Here is a 16,836-nt window from a genome sequence, read left to right as displayed (position 1 = left end):
GACCCTCAGGGAGGCCAGCACAGCCTTCCTCTTAGTGCTGCCAGGCTCAGATAATGACTCCCAGAGCCTGCCAGGAATTAAATTGCCCTCCGTGTTCAGAAATTTGCTGAGTATTGAAGCCCGGAGGAGAGAAATGTGCCCTAGCACACTCATCTTTGACCCTTCACCTGCAGATGCCTCAGGGTCTGTAAACTGTACCACCAGGGACTGTGAAAACTCTCAGTCACTCCTCATAATACTCGTTTTCTGCTCCCTTCACCAGCTTCGTTGCTCTTCTCTGCATGGCCAGGAAAACTGCTGATAGATAGAAATGACTCTGTTATTTGTTTTTCTTCCCCAGTGGCATCACCACCATCCACCCGTGCGTGGTGTCTCTGCCCCCACATGCCAGGCACCACAGCCTGGCCGTGCCCAGCACAACCAACACCAAATTCCCTCTGAGCAGCCATGGCCCTGGTTTGCCTCTCTGGGTTGTGCAAAGAGAAGCAATCGTGCTGGGGCTGGTTTGCACCAGGGTCCTCCCTGGGCAGCATGCTCCGACCTCCAAGGTGGAAGGTGGCCAAAACGGGGATGCAGAGTGAAAGTTGCATTATATCAAAGCGGTCGTAAACCAAAGTGCTGCTAGATGTGGTTTGTACTTTGTTCCAACAGACGTACGCTGTCATATATTGGTCTAGTTTGATTCTTGGGGATGTGAACAGAAACGTGGCACAGGATGATTAATTAAGACTAGCTGCAGAATGACTAAACTAAATGGTATTTTTCTTTGGGAGAACCATGACGATTCCATGCCCTAGATAACTGATTTCCCTTGGCTAGGAATGCAAGGTCCTTGTTACATGTTCCCGGCTGGTTTTGATCACTCAGTTCTTATGTCAGAGGAGATCCTGAAAGTTATCATATCCTATTCACTCCCACGCATTTTTGGTATAAGAGGGAGCCCGAGCATTTCTGCCCATCAGCAGTAATGATAACGGGTCTCACTTAATGAGCAGCCCCTGAGATAAGGATGCACATGACAACAAATTAGCAGCTGCAGATGCCACCCTGGAAAGAAGACCATCGGACTCCAGAATCACTGGCCATTGATTTCTTGATCCTTTAATGAAACAAAGGATTATCACCTCACCACCGGTCCCTGCAACCAGCTGATGCTTTTAAAGAGATGCTGTAAAGAATGCACACCTTCCAAAAGCAGTTCCTGAAATGTGACTGTACAGCATGGGATCACACCGACACAGCAGTGTGGGTACGACCTGAGGAGGTCATATCCCTTAGCCCCTTTGTAGAAGGGATGCGCTCACTTTGCAGCACCAACAGCACAGCCACAGCCATCTCTGGCTGCCCGCAGTCCCAGCACAGAGGTGCTCCCCTCCTACCCCTACCAAAAGCTCAGCACTCCCAGGAATAAGACAATTTTTCTCCCCATAAAGGGACTTCAGTTCCCAGAGCTGCTAATTCACCATACAGTTCACACAGTAGCTGGGGAGAGAGCTGCAGCTTTACTTAAAGCCAACATATTTCTCTGAAATGCCTTGCCTTTGGCCGGACTGATGTGTTTATCGAGCAGTAATTTCCATTATTGATTTCTCTAATTTATGCCATATTGTCACTGTCCTACACGCTTTAACTCTGTTTCGCTTTTGTAGTTTGTCTATAAGCACAGTGCAAACAAAGTTAATCTGATCATAGCTGGTTTGCTCTCATTAGAGCAACACTGGAGGGCTCGCACTCAGCCTTGGCATTGATCTATGAGGTCAGGAGAGCAGTGATCAGACAAATGTATTAGGGGGTCTGCATACCAAAATCAGCTGTAAAGCATGAATCTACCAGAGTATGCTTATCATCCAGAGCTGGCCACAGCTGTGAAAAATGAACAGATAAAAAAACAGTTTTCAGGTGGTGGCTAAGCTGAAAATAAAATGAAATGATGCTCTGGTCAGTCAAAAACTGTTTTGCTTCTTTTATAAAATCAGTGCATGTTGAAAATAGGCAAAGTCCAAGAGCTCCACTTTGGAAATGACATTAAAATAAAAATAAAATGACATTAAAATAAAAACAAACAACGTGGGCTGAGAATAACTTTAGGATAAAAACTCCATCTGCCTTGTGAGGGCAGAGAAGTGACAACCACAGGGAAAGTATAAGGAGAGATCCAGCGATAGCTGGAGGGGTACCACCCACCGCTGTCCTTTGGAAGATAAGGAAAATGATAAGAAAAACGAGCCTTGAAGCCCAGCCACAGCACTTTGTGTTATTTATTTTAAGGCTGTTCTTGTAGTGTTACATAAATACATCACTCCTGCAGCACAGTAACTCACGGAGGTGGCAGACAGGCTCAGCGCTGGGGTTCACTGGGGTGCAGTACCTGGGCTCTGGCAGCAGCTGGCAACAGAAATGGCAACCCTAGAGCAAGCAGCTATGGAGTTGCCTTACCCTGGATTGAGTTTCAGCTTCAGCTCTTACACCTAGAGATGAGCACAATATTCATTAACTATTTCCAAGTGCTTCATGAGCATGCGCAGCCTTAATAACTACATAATACAGCTGATAGACTGTGTATTTATTTTGATTATTTTTCCTAAGTTCAGGAACTGATCAACTCCATGCAATAATGAATTCCCACCCAACGTTTATTTTTGTGCCTTGTCCTAAAAGGTCACATTCTCTTCTCCATTAGAGTAAAATATCAACATGCATAAACATTAAAATAAATTAATAATAAATATTAAAGAGACCAAACAAAACTGAGTGTCTCTGCTGTTCAGCTGCAGAGAAGAGGAAGTGAAACAAGCCCCTGTTGGGCAGTTGTGAGAAAGCGAAATAAAAACCTCTTATCTGTGCTGGAACACATACAAGTGCTTTTAGAGCTGCAACCTCTTTCTCTTGAACAGAAACGTCAAAAGAGCTCTAGCCAGGGTGTCCTTTCTGAACAGTTCAGCACTTCACTTGCTTATGCAGGACTCAGTCATCACGATGGCAGAAACCCTCGTTAAATAGGGGTTAATAATTAAAAAACAACAACAACATTTGCTTAATGAGAGCACGTGAACACACCGATAGAAAATAAGGACCGAGTCTTTATCCTCAGATCTATTTGTTTTGCCTTGTCCTTTATGCTCTAGAAGGGCTATACTGGAAGGTCACGCTCTGCCTTGCTCCCTTAGAAGTGCAGCACACGAGGGATTGGACACAAAGGAAAAAAAGAGAAGGAGAAGCCAAAACCTCCCTCCACAAATCCCCGAATATTAGCTGTGCCTTCTGGCTCCTACAGCAGCAACTTCCTCTCCAATTCGAAAAAGGGAGTTAGCAGAAATACTGTGTTAGGAATCCCACCCTGGAATCCCTCACTCCTTCAAGCACTTTCATCTCCAACAAGGAGGCAATTCGTAGGTGCTGGCAGGTTACACTTTTCCAACATTTAACCGAGGCACATCTCAGGGTGGAACGAGCACACGGCCTTGAAGAATTGGGCGAGAAAGACCCATCCCATTCCACAGAAGGGAACTGAGCAGGAGGAAACCTTGCCCTTTATCCTCACCTGCTACCGGTGCCAAGCTCGGCATTGTGATCGCTCCAGCATGTAGGTTTAAAAGGCAGAGAGCAATTCCAAGGGGCTGACACCCAGCACTGTCCCACCCTAGGCAGAGCAGCGGGGGCAATGCCACCCAACACGGGCAGAAAGGACCTGCCTCCCATCCAAATCCAGCAAATCCTCCCATCTACCAAAATCATACACCACAACCACAAGGGAAGAGAGCAAGGCAAAATCCTGAGCAGTGCTTGCAGCGCTGCCTGCTCCCCAAAGGACTTCAATTCCCTCGCCCAAGCAGCCTGTGCTGATCAGGGCTCTGCAGAGGCAGCCAGGAGCCACGAGGTCGCTGGGCATGCAGAGGGGCCCAGGGAGGACAAACACAGGCAAACAGGAGGATCTCAGCTCTGCAAACTGCTGGAGAAGGAAGTGTGCTGCAACAGAAGGAAATGCCCTGCCCCTCTGAAGAGAGAAAGCTGAGAAACTGCAGCCAGCTAATGCACAACATCTGCAGCTCCTCTGCAAGAGCCGAGCTTAAGGAGCGAGGGCTGGGCTGCAAGGGCTCTCAACACAGAGCCACCCTGGCAGATAAAGTATCAAGGGAGAGCTGAGATATGGGGAATCAGCAACCAGTTGGACCCAGAAGGTGAGGCAGGAGAAAGAACAGGATACCAGGAAAGGGAGAGTTTGAGAAAAGACACAGACAAGAAGCCAGGAGATGGTGGGTGAATTAGTGAACATGAGCAGGGAAGGTGAAAATTATGACATGCAAAGGACATTCTGGACTTGCTTTTGGGGGAAAAGAAAAAAGCATCTTTCAACTAAAAACATACACAAACCCAAGCCATTCATTGCTTTGCAGGTGTGGAGAGAAACAGCTGCGGAATATGGATTTCACATAAATGCAGTCAGGCAAAAAACAGGCAGACAAAACAAACCGCAAAACAGCAGGATGTCAAACAGATCCGTGCCAGCTCCGGTCTCACCCCACCTCTGCAGAGATGGACCTAATTAACCCACTCCAGCTCAGCGCCTCCAAAATCAGAGGGAAACCTGGTCTTATCCCAGTGACACCCCAGCTCAAGGTGTAGGCGATGTGCTGACAGCCTCAACCACCACCCACAAGAGCTCTGCGGGTAGAGCCAGCTCCCAGAAACGTGAGCAGGGAGAGGCTGGACTGGACATAAATCCCCGTTAGCAATGACCACCCTGCTGCGGAGCTGCTCTCCTGGATCTGTCCCAAGTCACTCCACACTGGCTGATTTCCGCCAGCTTTGGAACAAGCCCTCACATAGCTGTTTCATGTTACAAGTTGCTGAAAAAAAAGTCTTCTTTTACTGATAGAGCAGTCTGCTCCTGCTGTTACCCTGTAGCTCTAATACCCTGCTGCCCCTCAAAGTAAAAGGCCCTGGGTCTTGTAACGAGCTTGCACGGCCTCAGGAATGAAGCTTTCGGGGCTCGTTCTGTCTGAATCCTTTTTAATTTATCTGCAGCCTCGGTTCATGTAGTTTAGCTGTCACAGCAACTCTTCTAACTTACTGGGTAACTACGGCTAATTTGTTTTATCTTTCTTTATCTTTTAATGGCGCCACCGTGGTTTTATGACCCTAACACACTAAGGCAACACACTGAGCAACGCAGGTCCAACACGATAACCGAGGCCTTGAGAGGTGAACGCTCAGGATGCGGCAGGCATGGGATGGCAAGAGGGAGTGCAGGCTGGCGCTGGAGACCCTGCAACGCAAAAGACTTGGCCGTGGTCAGGAACAGCAGTGCAGACCTGGAGCTGGACAGAAGCAGCGTCAAGGTAACACACAGAAAGAACCTCCTCGTTCTGGAATGATTAAATCTGGAATAATCAATTAGACTGTTATGGCATGCTTCTTTATAGGCATAAGCAAGATTTTGAGCATTAGTACTGTTCTCTTCTAGAGACTCACCGTATTTTGCACAGGCATCTCCTCGGGTACCCCAGCATCACTCCTCAGCACCGTGTCTGCCAGACCGGCCCTTCAGCAGAGCCAGCAGACCTCTCCTGTGGTTCTGTGTAATCTGACAGACACAGCCCTTCTCTCCCCATCTTTATGACCTCTCTGTTCAGAAAATACCCGACCGCATTTTTCCCATGTCCTCCCCCAGTGCTCGTGTTTCCAAAGCCCATTGCTCAATGTCTCGAACAAAAACTCCTGTAAAACCCTTCGCTGGCAGTTCCCTGACACAGTTCTCTGGCAGTTCTCTTTAGGGAACCTTCTTCCAAGAAATCTGATCCTATCTTTCACTACATCCAGCAAGACAGCCTGCAGCTTTCTAAACAAAGCAAGCCAGTTCTTTCTGCACCCCAAAAAACTGCATCAAGACCTTCTTCAGTAAGCAGCTTTTCTATTTTCCTAATACACCCAGTGCTGTACAGGGGCTTTGGTAGTGTCTGTTGAAGTTAACAGATTTGGCACAAACCAAGTTCTTTGCTGTCTCAGTCTGAAGGCTGGGTTGAGTATTTCTTGCAATCACCAGTTTGTTTCCTGGAACCACAGTTTGGATCAGGATGAAACTATTTGAAAATTCAGGTCAAATGCACCAAATAGGTTGGTTTTGTAGTTTAAAAAAAAAAAAAAGATCCGGGCATCTTTCAGCCCATCTCACCTCCTGTTTGTTGCTCTGTGTGAGTTACTGGGGAACAGTCACACTCAAAGCCTGTCTCTGAATCTCATGATCATAGATAGCGTCAAGGGTGCTATCATTTGAGATGTAGCTTTGAGTCCCCTGTAAGCAAACCCTGTCTCTTCTTCCTGGCTCAGTGTTCTGGCAAAAAGCATAAAGCACAAATCTGCTCACTCTTCAGTTCAGCTTGTGTGAACAGTGCCTCAGTTTAACCCTCCGTATCCCTCACTTTTTGCTAAATAGAGAAAAAAAAAAAAAGTATTTCTTTTTTCACCAAAAGGAAAAATCATACTTCCACTTCAGTGAGAATAACTTAAAAAACACAGAGCTCAACATGCAAGGCTTCTTGGCTACAGGTTCTATTGCTAATCCAAGCACAATCCTCCAGCCTTCCTTCAAACATCCTGATCCCAAGGCAAGAAAAACCCCTTGTGATTTTTTTTTCCTTCATGTGACAAGGTGAGAAGTCCCTCAGCTGCCTAGGATGGGGAAAACTTAAAAGCCTGAACAAATTTTACTTGCAAGTTCAATTTAGGTAGCCAATATGGTACTAGAAAGAAGGGAAACAGTTCCGTGTCAACGAGAAACACCTTCCACACCACCCAGCCTGCACACGGGTTCCAGCCTCCATCCCTGCTGTAACATCTAACACAATTTCAACCATTTCTTCTCTAGCTGAGGACCCACCACAGTGGTGTTTGTTAAAGGCATACCTGCGAGGTAGCTCGATTTCTCTGTAACTCATTGCACTGCCTGGTCTTGAACAGTCTGATAACGTTATGAACTGGTTGACAGAGGGAATCAGCCAGTTAGCAGGATATTTACTTAATTAGTTCTCTCTATCGGGCTTGTAACATTAGATACTGCAGTGCTGGGGAATGTTTGCTCACAGGTGGCTAAATCATGCGTACTGCAGTCAACAAGGGAATATCAAAGGGAATAAATAACCCCAGAGAGGGAGAGGCCTGGCAATGCTTTAGCTACCGTCTTTAAAATTCCCTATTGTTGAGCTTATAGAGGCTGTAACCCAGCAATGAACCGTGCCTGCTTATGTAACTCGCTTGATAATACAGTACGCTTCAAAACCCAGGCTCAGCAGTGCCTTGGGGAACTCCTCTGCAAAGTTTCAAATCTCCTGGGCCGTGACAACATCCACAGAGCAGCACAAAACACTCCCAGCTAGGCTGAACCCTTCGCCAATCGTTTCGGCTGTCTGCTCACAGCAGCACACTCCTGTGGCTAAACTGCTACTTCGCTGGTGTCCTAGCAATGATTTTATGGTTATTTAGCCTCCAGAGAGCCAGGCTACTCGATAAAAAATGGCCTGATTTGTCCCCCCTTCGCTGACTGCAGCCACCCAATCTCAGGAGAGATGCATGCCCTTTTGCCACAAAATACTAATAAAACAAGTCTCCTGCCTTTTCATTCAGTCCTTGAAACTTCCATGGATTTCTGCTTGATAGAAAACGAAATTTAGAGAAGAGAAAAAAAGGATAAAAGGGAACTTCTTCCCAAAACGGCTGAGATGTATCAGCTGGAGAGACAGGACACCAGCTCACCAGTGAAAAGATCATTTACAATGAGGGTGCGAGCCAGTGACCTAAGCAGCCTGCTGCTCTCGAGCCACTTAATCACATCTCCAGCATCTGGGATGCATCAAACACTGGCAGGAGCTGCTGAAAGCTGCTAACTGAGCATCCCTGATGCAGGACAGGTGCTGAGGCTGCTCTGGGAGCCAGGCACCCTCTATTAGGTTAGCACTGCCCTCAGGGGCTACCCTGGCAAAGGAGGAGTCAGGATGGCTCTCCGACGGAGCAGCTCAGTTTTATAGCAGAGGATTTTATTGGAAGACATGGATTCATTGCAACTGAGCTTGTAAAAACAGCAATCACCATTCAAACAAAAACTAAAACATTTCACCCAAGGCTTTATGGGTGAAAATTTGCCAATAAGGCCATGTCTGAGTTCCCACTGTAGCAAAAAGCCGTTAAACCCAGCTCAATAAACACAACCTACCTTGCCAAGAAGCAGGCACACATAGCTGGGGCTCATGCTACAGCCCCACCAGCTCTTTACTTCCCCTTATGATGAGCCAGCTGGGACAGCACTTTGTGATGTAGCTGCATTTCTTACCAATGCATGGAGGAGGCCCAGCTGATTGAGGCCTGTCCCTTACTTGAAGAGGAGGAAGCTTGTTCCAGGCCCCTTTTTCGCACAGCAGCTGCCTTCCTTTGCAGCCCGTGAAGGGAGCAGGGCCAACACTCAGCTGTTTCCTTGCCGCTGACAGCTCCACAGAAGAGAAGAGAGAGCTTCCATGCCAATAGCTACATCTTCCCTCATGCCTCCCAAGGCTTATCTCTAAGGAGCAGAAGCTCACGGCAGCAGGCTTTGCCAAGTGAATAATGGAACAAGCTAGAGCCTTGTACTTCTCAACACTTGAGCCCCGGGCACCTCCCAGCTGAGATTCCAGGACCTTCTCCAAAGCTCGTCCATGAGGCAGTGGCCAAATTAAAGTCTTTACGTTCCTAGTGCAGGACTGTAAGGATGCAATCCCATTAACAGTGCCTCCAAATCCTAAGAAAAAGGCATTTCTCTGCCACAGGTACCAGCATTCAGGTACTGATGCCTAATATCCCTTTCATCTTCTCATGCTGGGCCTGTCCTGTGCTGAGGACAACATGCAGAGGTCAAACTGCCACACTGAGGATTACCGACTAGGCATCACAGTGCCACCTCCTTTTCTGATTCACTTTCCCTCACGAAACTTCTACCTAAACCAAGATGTTACTGCAAAAATATTTCAACTAGACATAGCCTCAAGGGGACGTCAATGCCAACATGCCTTGAAAAACCTTGCTGCCATACATAAAGCCTTTGAAAATGCAGCTCAAAGAAAAGGCTGTTATTTCAAGGCTAAACTTTTGATTCTCTCCCTGCATATACCACCGCTGTCAACACAGCTATTCCTGACAATAACAGGATGAGCAGAAAAATCAAGCAACCTGTTTTACCCACTTGGTAGAAACAACATCTCCTGAAAAACTCTGTCACCAGATGCGGCCACATTTCACCAAAAGTATAAGGAAGAAATGGAAACATGGCTCTCAAATACAAGCAGAAGACTGAAAATAGAGATTGCCAACTTGTCTTTCACCTGAATGTTCTTCTTCCTGGTTCCTTGTTATTGTATCTTTGTAAGGCTGCACAAAGATGGAATCATTTTTCAGATGTGGGTTATTAGTCTTCAAGACACTGCAATGACAAATCCACAAGCTAAAAACATACTTTTCTCCAAATACATTTTTGGCATAGAATCACAGAATCAGCTAGGTTGGAAGAGACCTCCAAGATCCAACCTCTGACCTAACACTAACCAGTCCTCCACTAAACCATATCACTAAGCTCTACATCATGCCACAGGCCAAGAGAAAAACAGTTCTGTTGCTGCTCAGAAAAGACTTCTCATTCCTCTGCAGATCCTGAGAAGACGGCTGGAGATGCCAGAGCAGCTCAGCACATTTCATGTAGCACAGACTAAGGGAGAGGCTGGAGTTGCCTTCAATGAGGCTGTGCTATGGAATGGGCTGCTCTTCTCAGGTTAATCAAAACACAAAGCACGTCACCCAATTCCAACCTCCAACGTACCCCATTTCCACACCTGTGACATAAAGAGAGAGGTAGAAGTCCATATACCACCCCAAACTCTGGAAGAAACCCTGGATTCCATTTACCTTTATACCACCAGAATGAAAAGGACAAAATTCAAAGGTTTAGCAAAACTGCCTAGTTGGTTTTGGCATGCTGTATGGTGCACTAACCTCTCAAAGCTATTTGCACACTAATTTCTCCCTGCTGACCACCTTCTTCACTCCAATACATTACGTTTTTAGGAGCTTTGATAAATGCCAAAGGTGAACAAGACAAGACAACTGGAACCTATTTATAATCAAAAAGTTCTGCAAATCCCAACTATCAACACGTTGCAGAAAACATCTTGTAAAAGAGTCAGATGCCAGGACTACCTATATCTCCTATGCTTTCTTGTACAACGTACTTTTAGCTCCCTGAAACAGCCAACATGGAACACACAAGTGTGGGAAACCTTTAATTCTTACTAGGGAGACGTGAGGTAAAAGGCATTTTTGCAGGCAGACCTGTCTCTTAAGCAAGGGCACACAGCAAGAAGAGAAACATGTTTGAAGTCTGCCATTTCTAACAAACCCTACTACCTATAGCAGCAATTACAAGTTGGTATCTCTCAGAGCAGCCTCAAGATTGCTCTAAACTGCACTAGGGATGGGGAAGAACAATACAGGGAACTTGAAACCCCCTCTAGCAAAGACTCCGTATCATGCTGTTGACTAACAACACAGGACGTTGTTTGCACCAACACACTTGCTGCTGTTCTGAAACTGAAAGCTGCTCCCCGAACTATTGCCACAGAAACTTCAGAAAGAAAACTGGCAGATGAGACATAAGCCAGCGAGAGAAAAAAAAAAATCTTTCTGTTCTAAAACCACCCACTTAGAGACAGGGAAACCACAAGCAAGCCTGATTAACACCAAAACCAGATGATGGCAGATCTGAATCTGAAATTCTCAGTAATTACCACTAATTTGCATCCACTGTACTTCTGACTGTGTAGAACATTTATTAGATAGGCATCTAAGATCAGGAAGCCCTCATGAAGAAGCCAAGGGAAGAATATCATTTCTAAGTTGGAACAAGACTTCATTTTTCAGCAGATACCTCATCACAATGCCACAAGCTGTAGCTGCATGCCCTGTGTGCTGGGGTACCTTGGAAGAATGGAGAGTTTCACAAAGGTCTGAGTTCAGAGAAGCAACTCATCTCCCAGTCCCACCACAACTCCAGGCATTGTAAGAAGAGAAGGTGCCGTACCTGTACGTGACATGCACTGCAGTTCCCGGCTCGTCTCTCTCCCAGATCAAAGCCACTCTGTCCGGAGACTTTTCGACATGTTGATCCAAGCAATTTACTGTAAGAAAGCAGAAGTTTAATCAAAGCCTAATAACACACAAAGAGTTCTGTAAACCCAGCTCAGTCAAGCATAACAGCAGGTAGACTTAAGTTGAAACTTCATCAGCCTCCTAGCTAGCTGCCCGCTCATTTCAAACACTGGGAAGTCGTCCTTTACACTGACAGCATCGTAGTAGTAGGAAAGTTGTCTTTGCCATATTTGTTGTGTACGAATCCCACAAATACCATACTGAATTGGTACAGCTGCCTTAGAGATGACATCTCCACAAGAGGCCTTGCCTGATTCGGTTCAGCTCAGTGGCACTCAGAGGAGCTGTGCTTAAACCAGCCAAAAATCTCTCCCCTGCTCCCGCCAGCGCAAAGACAAGGAGGACACTCTTCTGATGCTTTTCCTCACCAGAGCAGCGTTTTACCACGTAAATCTGACAGACTTGCCTTCCCCAGCTTGCATTTTTAGCACTGCATCATTTGGATTTTCTAATTACAGCTCACGCAAAGCATTTTTCTTCCAAGGTATAATTGGAAGGGCTGAATCTCCACTTACTGAAAATAATCTCAAACTTTAGGATCTAGTGTAAACACACACAGTAGAGACATGTATCTATATATTACTAGACAGCTGGGAAAGATGAACACATCTCAAACTGTGTGCTACAACTCCTAAAATATGAAGGGCAAATTCGCTTTTGAAGGTCCATTTCCCCATGTAAAAGGGACCTGGACAACTATGTGAGGTGAAGTTTGAGTGAAGGGACAGAGAGTACCCACCTTAAAAAAACTTCTAAAGAATCCACTCAAGAAACCTGCCCACACGTTTGGCAGCTACCTGTCTGATGATTAAAGATTAGCCTTGTAAATTTTTAATTCCAAGCCTAAACTACAGTTTCATACTTCATTATATGCTTGTAAAGGCAGTTACGATATTTCAGTAGACAATTATTAAAAACCAGTCAGACACACTGCTGTACAACTCAGAGATAACCCTGAAAAAGAAATAAATGCTGAGTTTCAGATCACATTTCCTAGAGATATTAATACTGGTGAGGAAGGATTTTATTTTTCCAGATAAATTAGGTGCAATGAAAGCTGCCTATTGTTCTGTCAAAACTTGTGAAGGTTAAGTGAACTGCAGCCCTGGAGCCTGCTTCTGCTGTTCTATGATCAAAGCTGATTTACAGCACTACAAGTAAGGTGGAAATGAGCCTCTGAAGATGAGCAGGAGATAAAATAACCTCAGAATTCAGCATGTTTCACTACAAGAACAACTCTCTATCTCAAAAATATGAAAAAAAGCCCTTCAGATGTTTTAAGTCTTTTACTTTTGAATGTAAATTCCTGCAGTAATACTAAAAAAAAATAAAGGAGATAAAATTTCTTCATTTCTTAACACAATACAGGAGGACAAAAGCTCTGAGGAAGAATGCTTTAAGCATACACTGGTTTCCTCTGTCGTCCATCCATATGTAATCAGATCTGTTGTGGTTTGTTCTGGGACCCTTACCAACTCCTACCTCCGAGCTCATTGCAGCAATACCCTTACGTATTGCTCCACATTACAGTAAACCACATTCACAGAAATTCATTTCCCAAGCAGCATTCCCTTCTCATAACCAGATTTCAGTGGGTGTTTCTGTTACAGCGAGCCCAGTGAGAGTTTCTCTTCTTTGCCCGGTAAGAACTGACCAGTGAATCGGGGCCAAACGCTGTTATTTCCTTCCTGACATTGCAAGTGCCTTTCTCTTATTTCACAAAATAGAACTTGGTGACCTGCCCCCTACCGCTACACCCTAATGGTTTCTCCGTCTGTTTTCTTGCCTCCTCGACGAGGCTTGGAAAAGCACGCAGAAACGATTCAACAAGACACACTCCTGAGGATGCGGTGCCTTTCAGGTATAGTAGCTCCTTGGGGTCTTTTCCTGGAAAAGAGTCACAATGAGATAAACCCCCAAGCGCTGAACCTCATGCCTCTGCAAGGTCTCCCCCAGGCAAAAAGCCTGTTCCGAATCAGAGATCTGAGCTGCTGTGTGCTTTCTTATCCACTGTTCCAATCAAGAGATCAAGGGACAAAACTCGAGCCTCTTAGCAGAAAACCAGCCACTCGGTGGCTGAGTACTATGCTATTCATCTCCATCATGCTTTAAAAGAAGGAAAACAGCCCCAGCAAAACCATTTAATTCTCTGCAGCTGTGTTTCAGTGGTCTGTGACTTGTTTTTTTTCCAGCTATGCAGAGAAAACATAAGTGGCATTCAGTGTCTGCAGAAGAACCAGATGCAAGACACGGTGTAAAATCAGACCCAGAAACAGCTGGATTTTACCTGACCCACATGGGATTAAGAAAAAGGTGCTGATTCTGCTATACAGATGAACTAATGGATCCTAAACAACCCTTTGCTCAGCCAGGATCTTCCTTTCAATGGAAAACACTGAAAACAAGAGTTTGGCTGAAGTCTGTGTGCTGGAAGCAGGGCTGTACAAACAGCTCTGTTCCCTTGGGAACTCCACAGCTGGGAATCCTCCCGTGTGTTTTGGGAAGCCCAGGGGAGGGTCTGCTCTTTTGTGCTAAAGTGAGGTGGCTTTATACGAAAATATACGTCCCTATTAGAAGACCTCAGCACCAAGTTACGCCCTAGGTAGGGCTGGGGCTTAGTCTCACTGGATGGAGCCTGCCAAGGTATGGAAGAGCCGACAAGGCTGATACAGCCCGAAATAAACTGAGGGCAGTCCGGACAGCCACAGCAAGGAGCAGGGACCGGACTCCGGCTCCCTTCAAGCAACAGGTCCTGCCGAAACTCGAAACTCGACTGCTGAAGAGCTTCGGATCCCCACCAGCACCCAGCCCCCAGCAGCTGCGGGCACAGCATCACCTCAGGCACAGCCCCGGGGCAGGGGGGGGCAGCCTTACCGGAGACGTTGAGGCGGCCACCGAGGAACCAGCGGGCTCCGGCTCCATCCCAGCCGGCCTCGCAGGCGGTGTGGAAGGGGCTGTCCCAGCGCAGCCAGCCCCGAGCAGCTTCGGCCCAAAAAGCTGCGGGGTCGCGGGCAGCCCGCTCCTGCCATGCCCCGTAGCCGCCGGGGGGGAGCTGAGCGGGGCCGCCCCCGCAGTGGCGCCGGGCAGGGAGCGGGAGCGGGAGCCGGAGCCGGAGCCGGCGGCTGAGGCAGCGCAGAGCCAGCGCCATGGGGCACGGCCCTGCTCCGCCGCCGTCCTCGGGGCCCTCCGGGTGTCGGTCCCAACCCCGGCACCGCCCCGGGAACACCCCCATGGCTTCGGGAGACACCGCCCGCACGGGGAGGGCCGGGAGCTGTGGGGTGGCTGAGGGGGGCAGCTCCTGGCTGGGGGTGAGCACAGGGGGAGGGTGAGCCCCTCGTGAGGCAGCGCTGGGTGTCCTCAGCCTCCGTTGTCAGCTCGTGGTCAGCTTGGTGGCAACAACACCCAGTGTTTCCAGTCAGGCCCCAGCACGGACTGGTGTGTGGGTCTGTTCCTCCCCAGGTGCAGGGCCTTGATTTAGGAACCCTCCTGAAGCCAGGCAGACACCCTGACAGCCTCACAGCCTCGGGGACACACATTGCACACACATAAGTCCCCACAAACCGCACAGCCCTGGAGAAACCCCCCTAAGAGATGCCCACCCCAATGCATCCCTGTGTCCGCACAGCACTGGGAACCCTCTCTGAACCCACACGCAGACATGAGTCCTACCACAGCCCCCTTATCGCTTTCACAGCTTTAAACAGGGTAGGTCTCCATCCTCTTTTTCCTGGCTTTTCTTTTTCTGCGAGCATCGTTATTACCACAACGTGGAGCTCCCAGCTTTGGTATCACGGTGCTCCTCCACCTCCCCTCAGTCGCAGCACCAGGGGGGCTGAGAGACACGATTCAACCCTGACCCGCAAAAATGAGCGCTGAGATTTTGCAGCAGATAACGCCGACCTTCTTCTTCGCACATAACGCTGCCCTCTTTGCTGTGCAGTAATTATCTTAGGCAGTCTAGCCCTGCCTCCCAGCACATAGTTGGAAAGCTCGTAGCAAGGTCTGGGATTCCTTAAGAAGTGCCAAACTATGGAGTGTTTCCTCAATGAACTCCCAGAATTTGGGCAGACAAAGCACATTTCATATTCAAGAATAGCGACTTTAACCTATTCTTTGTGCTAAGCTCAAGCTTGTTCTGGCAGTGGTAGCAACAAGGTAGTGTTTTCTCTGGATTTCCTAGGAATATCACCAGACGTTTTATCTAGGTAAATAGTAGAGACCTTATCAGGACTCAGATTTCTGGCACTTCTGAGGTTTCCAGCTGTGTTTTATAGGTAACACATAAGATTAAATACACCCTTCACTTCCTTGTAAAGTTGGCATTGTCACACTGCTAATGCGATTATGTATCCCTTCCTTGTCTTCTCAAGGCCAATATTTCTTTTTGGGTAAGTGCTGAGTCGTAACCAATAGCGTGTGTGCCACCTTGTGCCAGATGGGAGTATGGGGAGTTGTTTTGCTTTCGGCTGGTTTGCTTAGGGTAGCTCAAAAGTTTTCCATCAAAATTGCTTATAGGCAAGAAATAAATAAATAAACCAGTATTTCAGATGAAAGCTTTTCACACACACACACACACAAAACAGCAGAGAGAAATGGGGGGAAGTGTTGTCCAAAAAAACAGAGCATGAAATTAAATTCTTTGGCCTGAAAACCTAGCTGTTTAATTTGCCTAGGCTGCTGCAGACCTTGAAATCTTCTGGGAATGCTGCCATTCTCTGATTTTCTTTCATATAAGACTGATTTTGCTCTTCCAACATGAAGTTTTATTTTTATTTTTTTTCATGCTTCACCAGGCAACCCTCCATCCTCAGGTTTTGGCTGTCTTTTTCCTCAAAGAAAGCTGTGACCACCATCAGCACAACTCGGGCACAATCCAGCCTGCAGAGCACCTGATCTTCCAGCTCAGCTGGGCTGCTTGGCAGGACAAGGACAACCCTAAATTCTTGCTTCGAAGAGAGCTGGGCAGAGGGGAGATGAGGTTTTGTTAATGCCTCCCTGTCCCTGACTTTCTGGTGATGAAGGCTGACAGCAGACTGCTTACTTTCAAAAGCAAATGAGGGTTACAGCAATTCTCATTAAGTACAGTGCTTGAGTATGCCAGGAAAGGCTGGAGCTAGGTAAAAGCAGTTATGGAATTGCATTTCTCCATTCAGAAGCCCCTCCTGGCATTATGAAGTCCCAACAGTGATGCTGGTGTTAGCAGCTCTGGGGACGTCCACTTACTGTGATCCATGAACCTCTTAAGGGCAGCTCCCAAAGGCTTGTGGCCACCGCTGCAGAGGGATTCATTCCCTGGTGCAGACAAGATTCCTGAGACAGCCTCCTGCTCCTGCCAGGCACCCTCACTGAACATGAGATTTTAGCAGCCCTTGGCATGTATCAAGTGTCTTTTATGCTGACATCATGGCAAGTACTGAGGAACCAAGCCAGTAGTGGTGTGAGTATTGGGTGAGTTTGGCTCTGGGTATCTGTTAATCAGAGCTGTAGCAAAAACAAAAACAAACTAATGAACACACACCAAAAATAAATAAACAAAAAATCAGCATCCACCAATCCTCTCCTATTCCAACTACTAAAACATCCAACAATGTCATTTATTGGCCTCATCTTTGATTC

General features: G+C 47.0%; 1 protein-coding gene across 2 annotated transcripts in view; it reads right to left on the bottom strand.

The window, feature by feature from the left end:
- The window catches only part of ACSS1 (acyl-CoA synthetase short chain family member 1), a 36,661-nt gene extending 22,194 nt beyond the window's left edge, over positions 1-14,467 (bottom strand). Inside the window, exons 1-2 of one of the 2 annotated variants that reach the window (XM_068675746.1) lie at positions 14,095-14,467; positions 11,093-11,189 (exon numbers count right to left, since the gene is read on the bottom strand). In XM_068675746.1, coding sequence (XP_068531847.1) covers positions 11,093-11,189; positions 14,095-14,452 — 455 coding nt within the window. In that variant the 5' untranslated portion in view covers positions 14,453-14,467. Of the gene's footprint in view, positions 1-5,472; positions 5,526-11,092; positions 11,190-14,094 lie in introns of those variants that run through there. The other variant, XM_068675747.1, reaches the window with a different exon arrangement.
- Between the last annotated feature and the right edge of the window lie 2,369 nt (positions 14,468-16,836).

Source organism: Anas acuta, chromosome 3 (assembly GCF_963932015.1).
Source record: "Anas acuta chromosome 3, bAnaAcu1.1, whole genome shotgun sequence".
Taxonomy (NCBI): Eukaryota; Metazoa; Chordata; class Aves; order Anseriformes; family Anatidae; genus Anas; species Anas acuta.
This window is presented reverse-complemented; position numbering and strand designations above follow the sequence as displayed.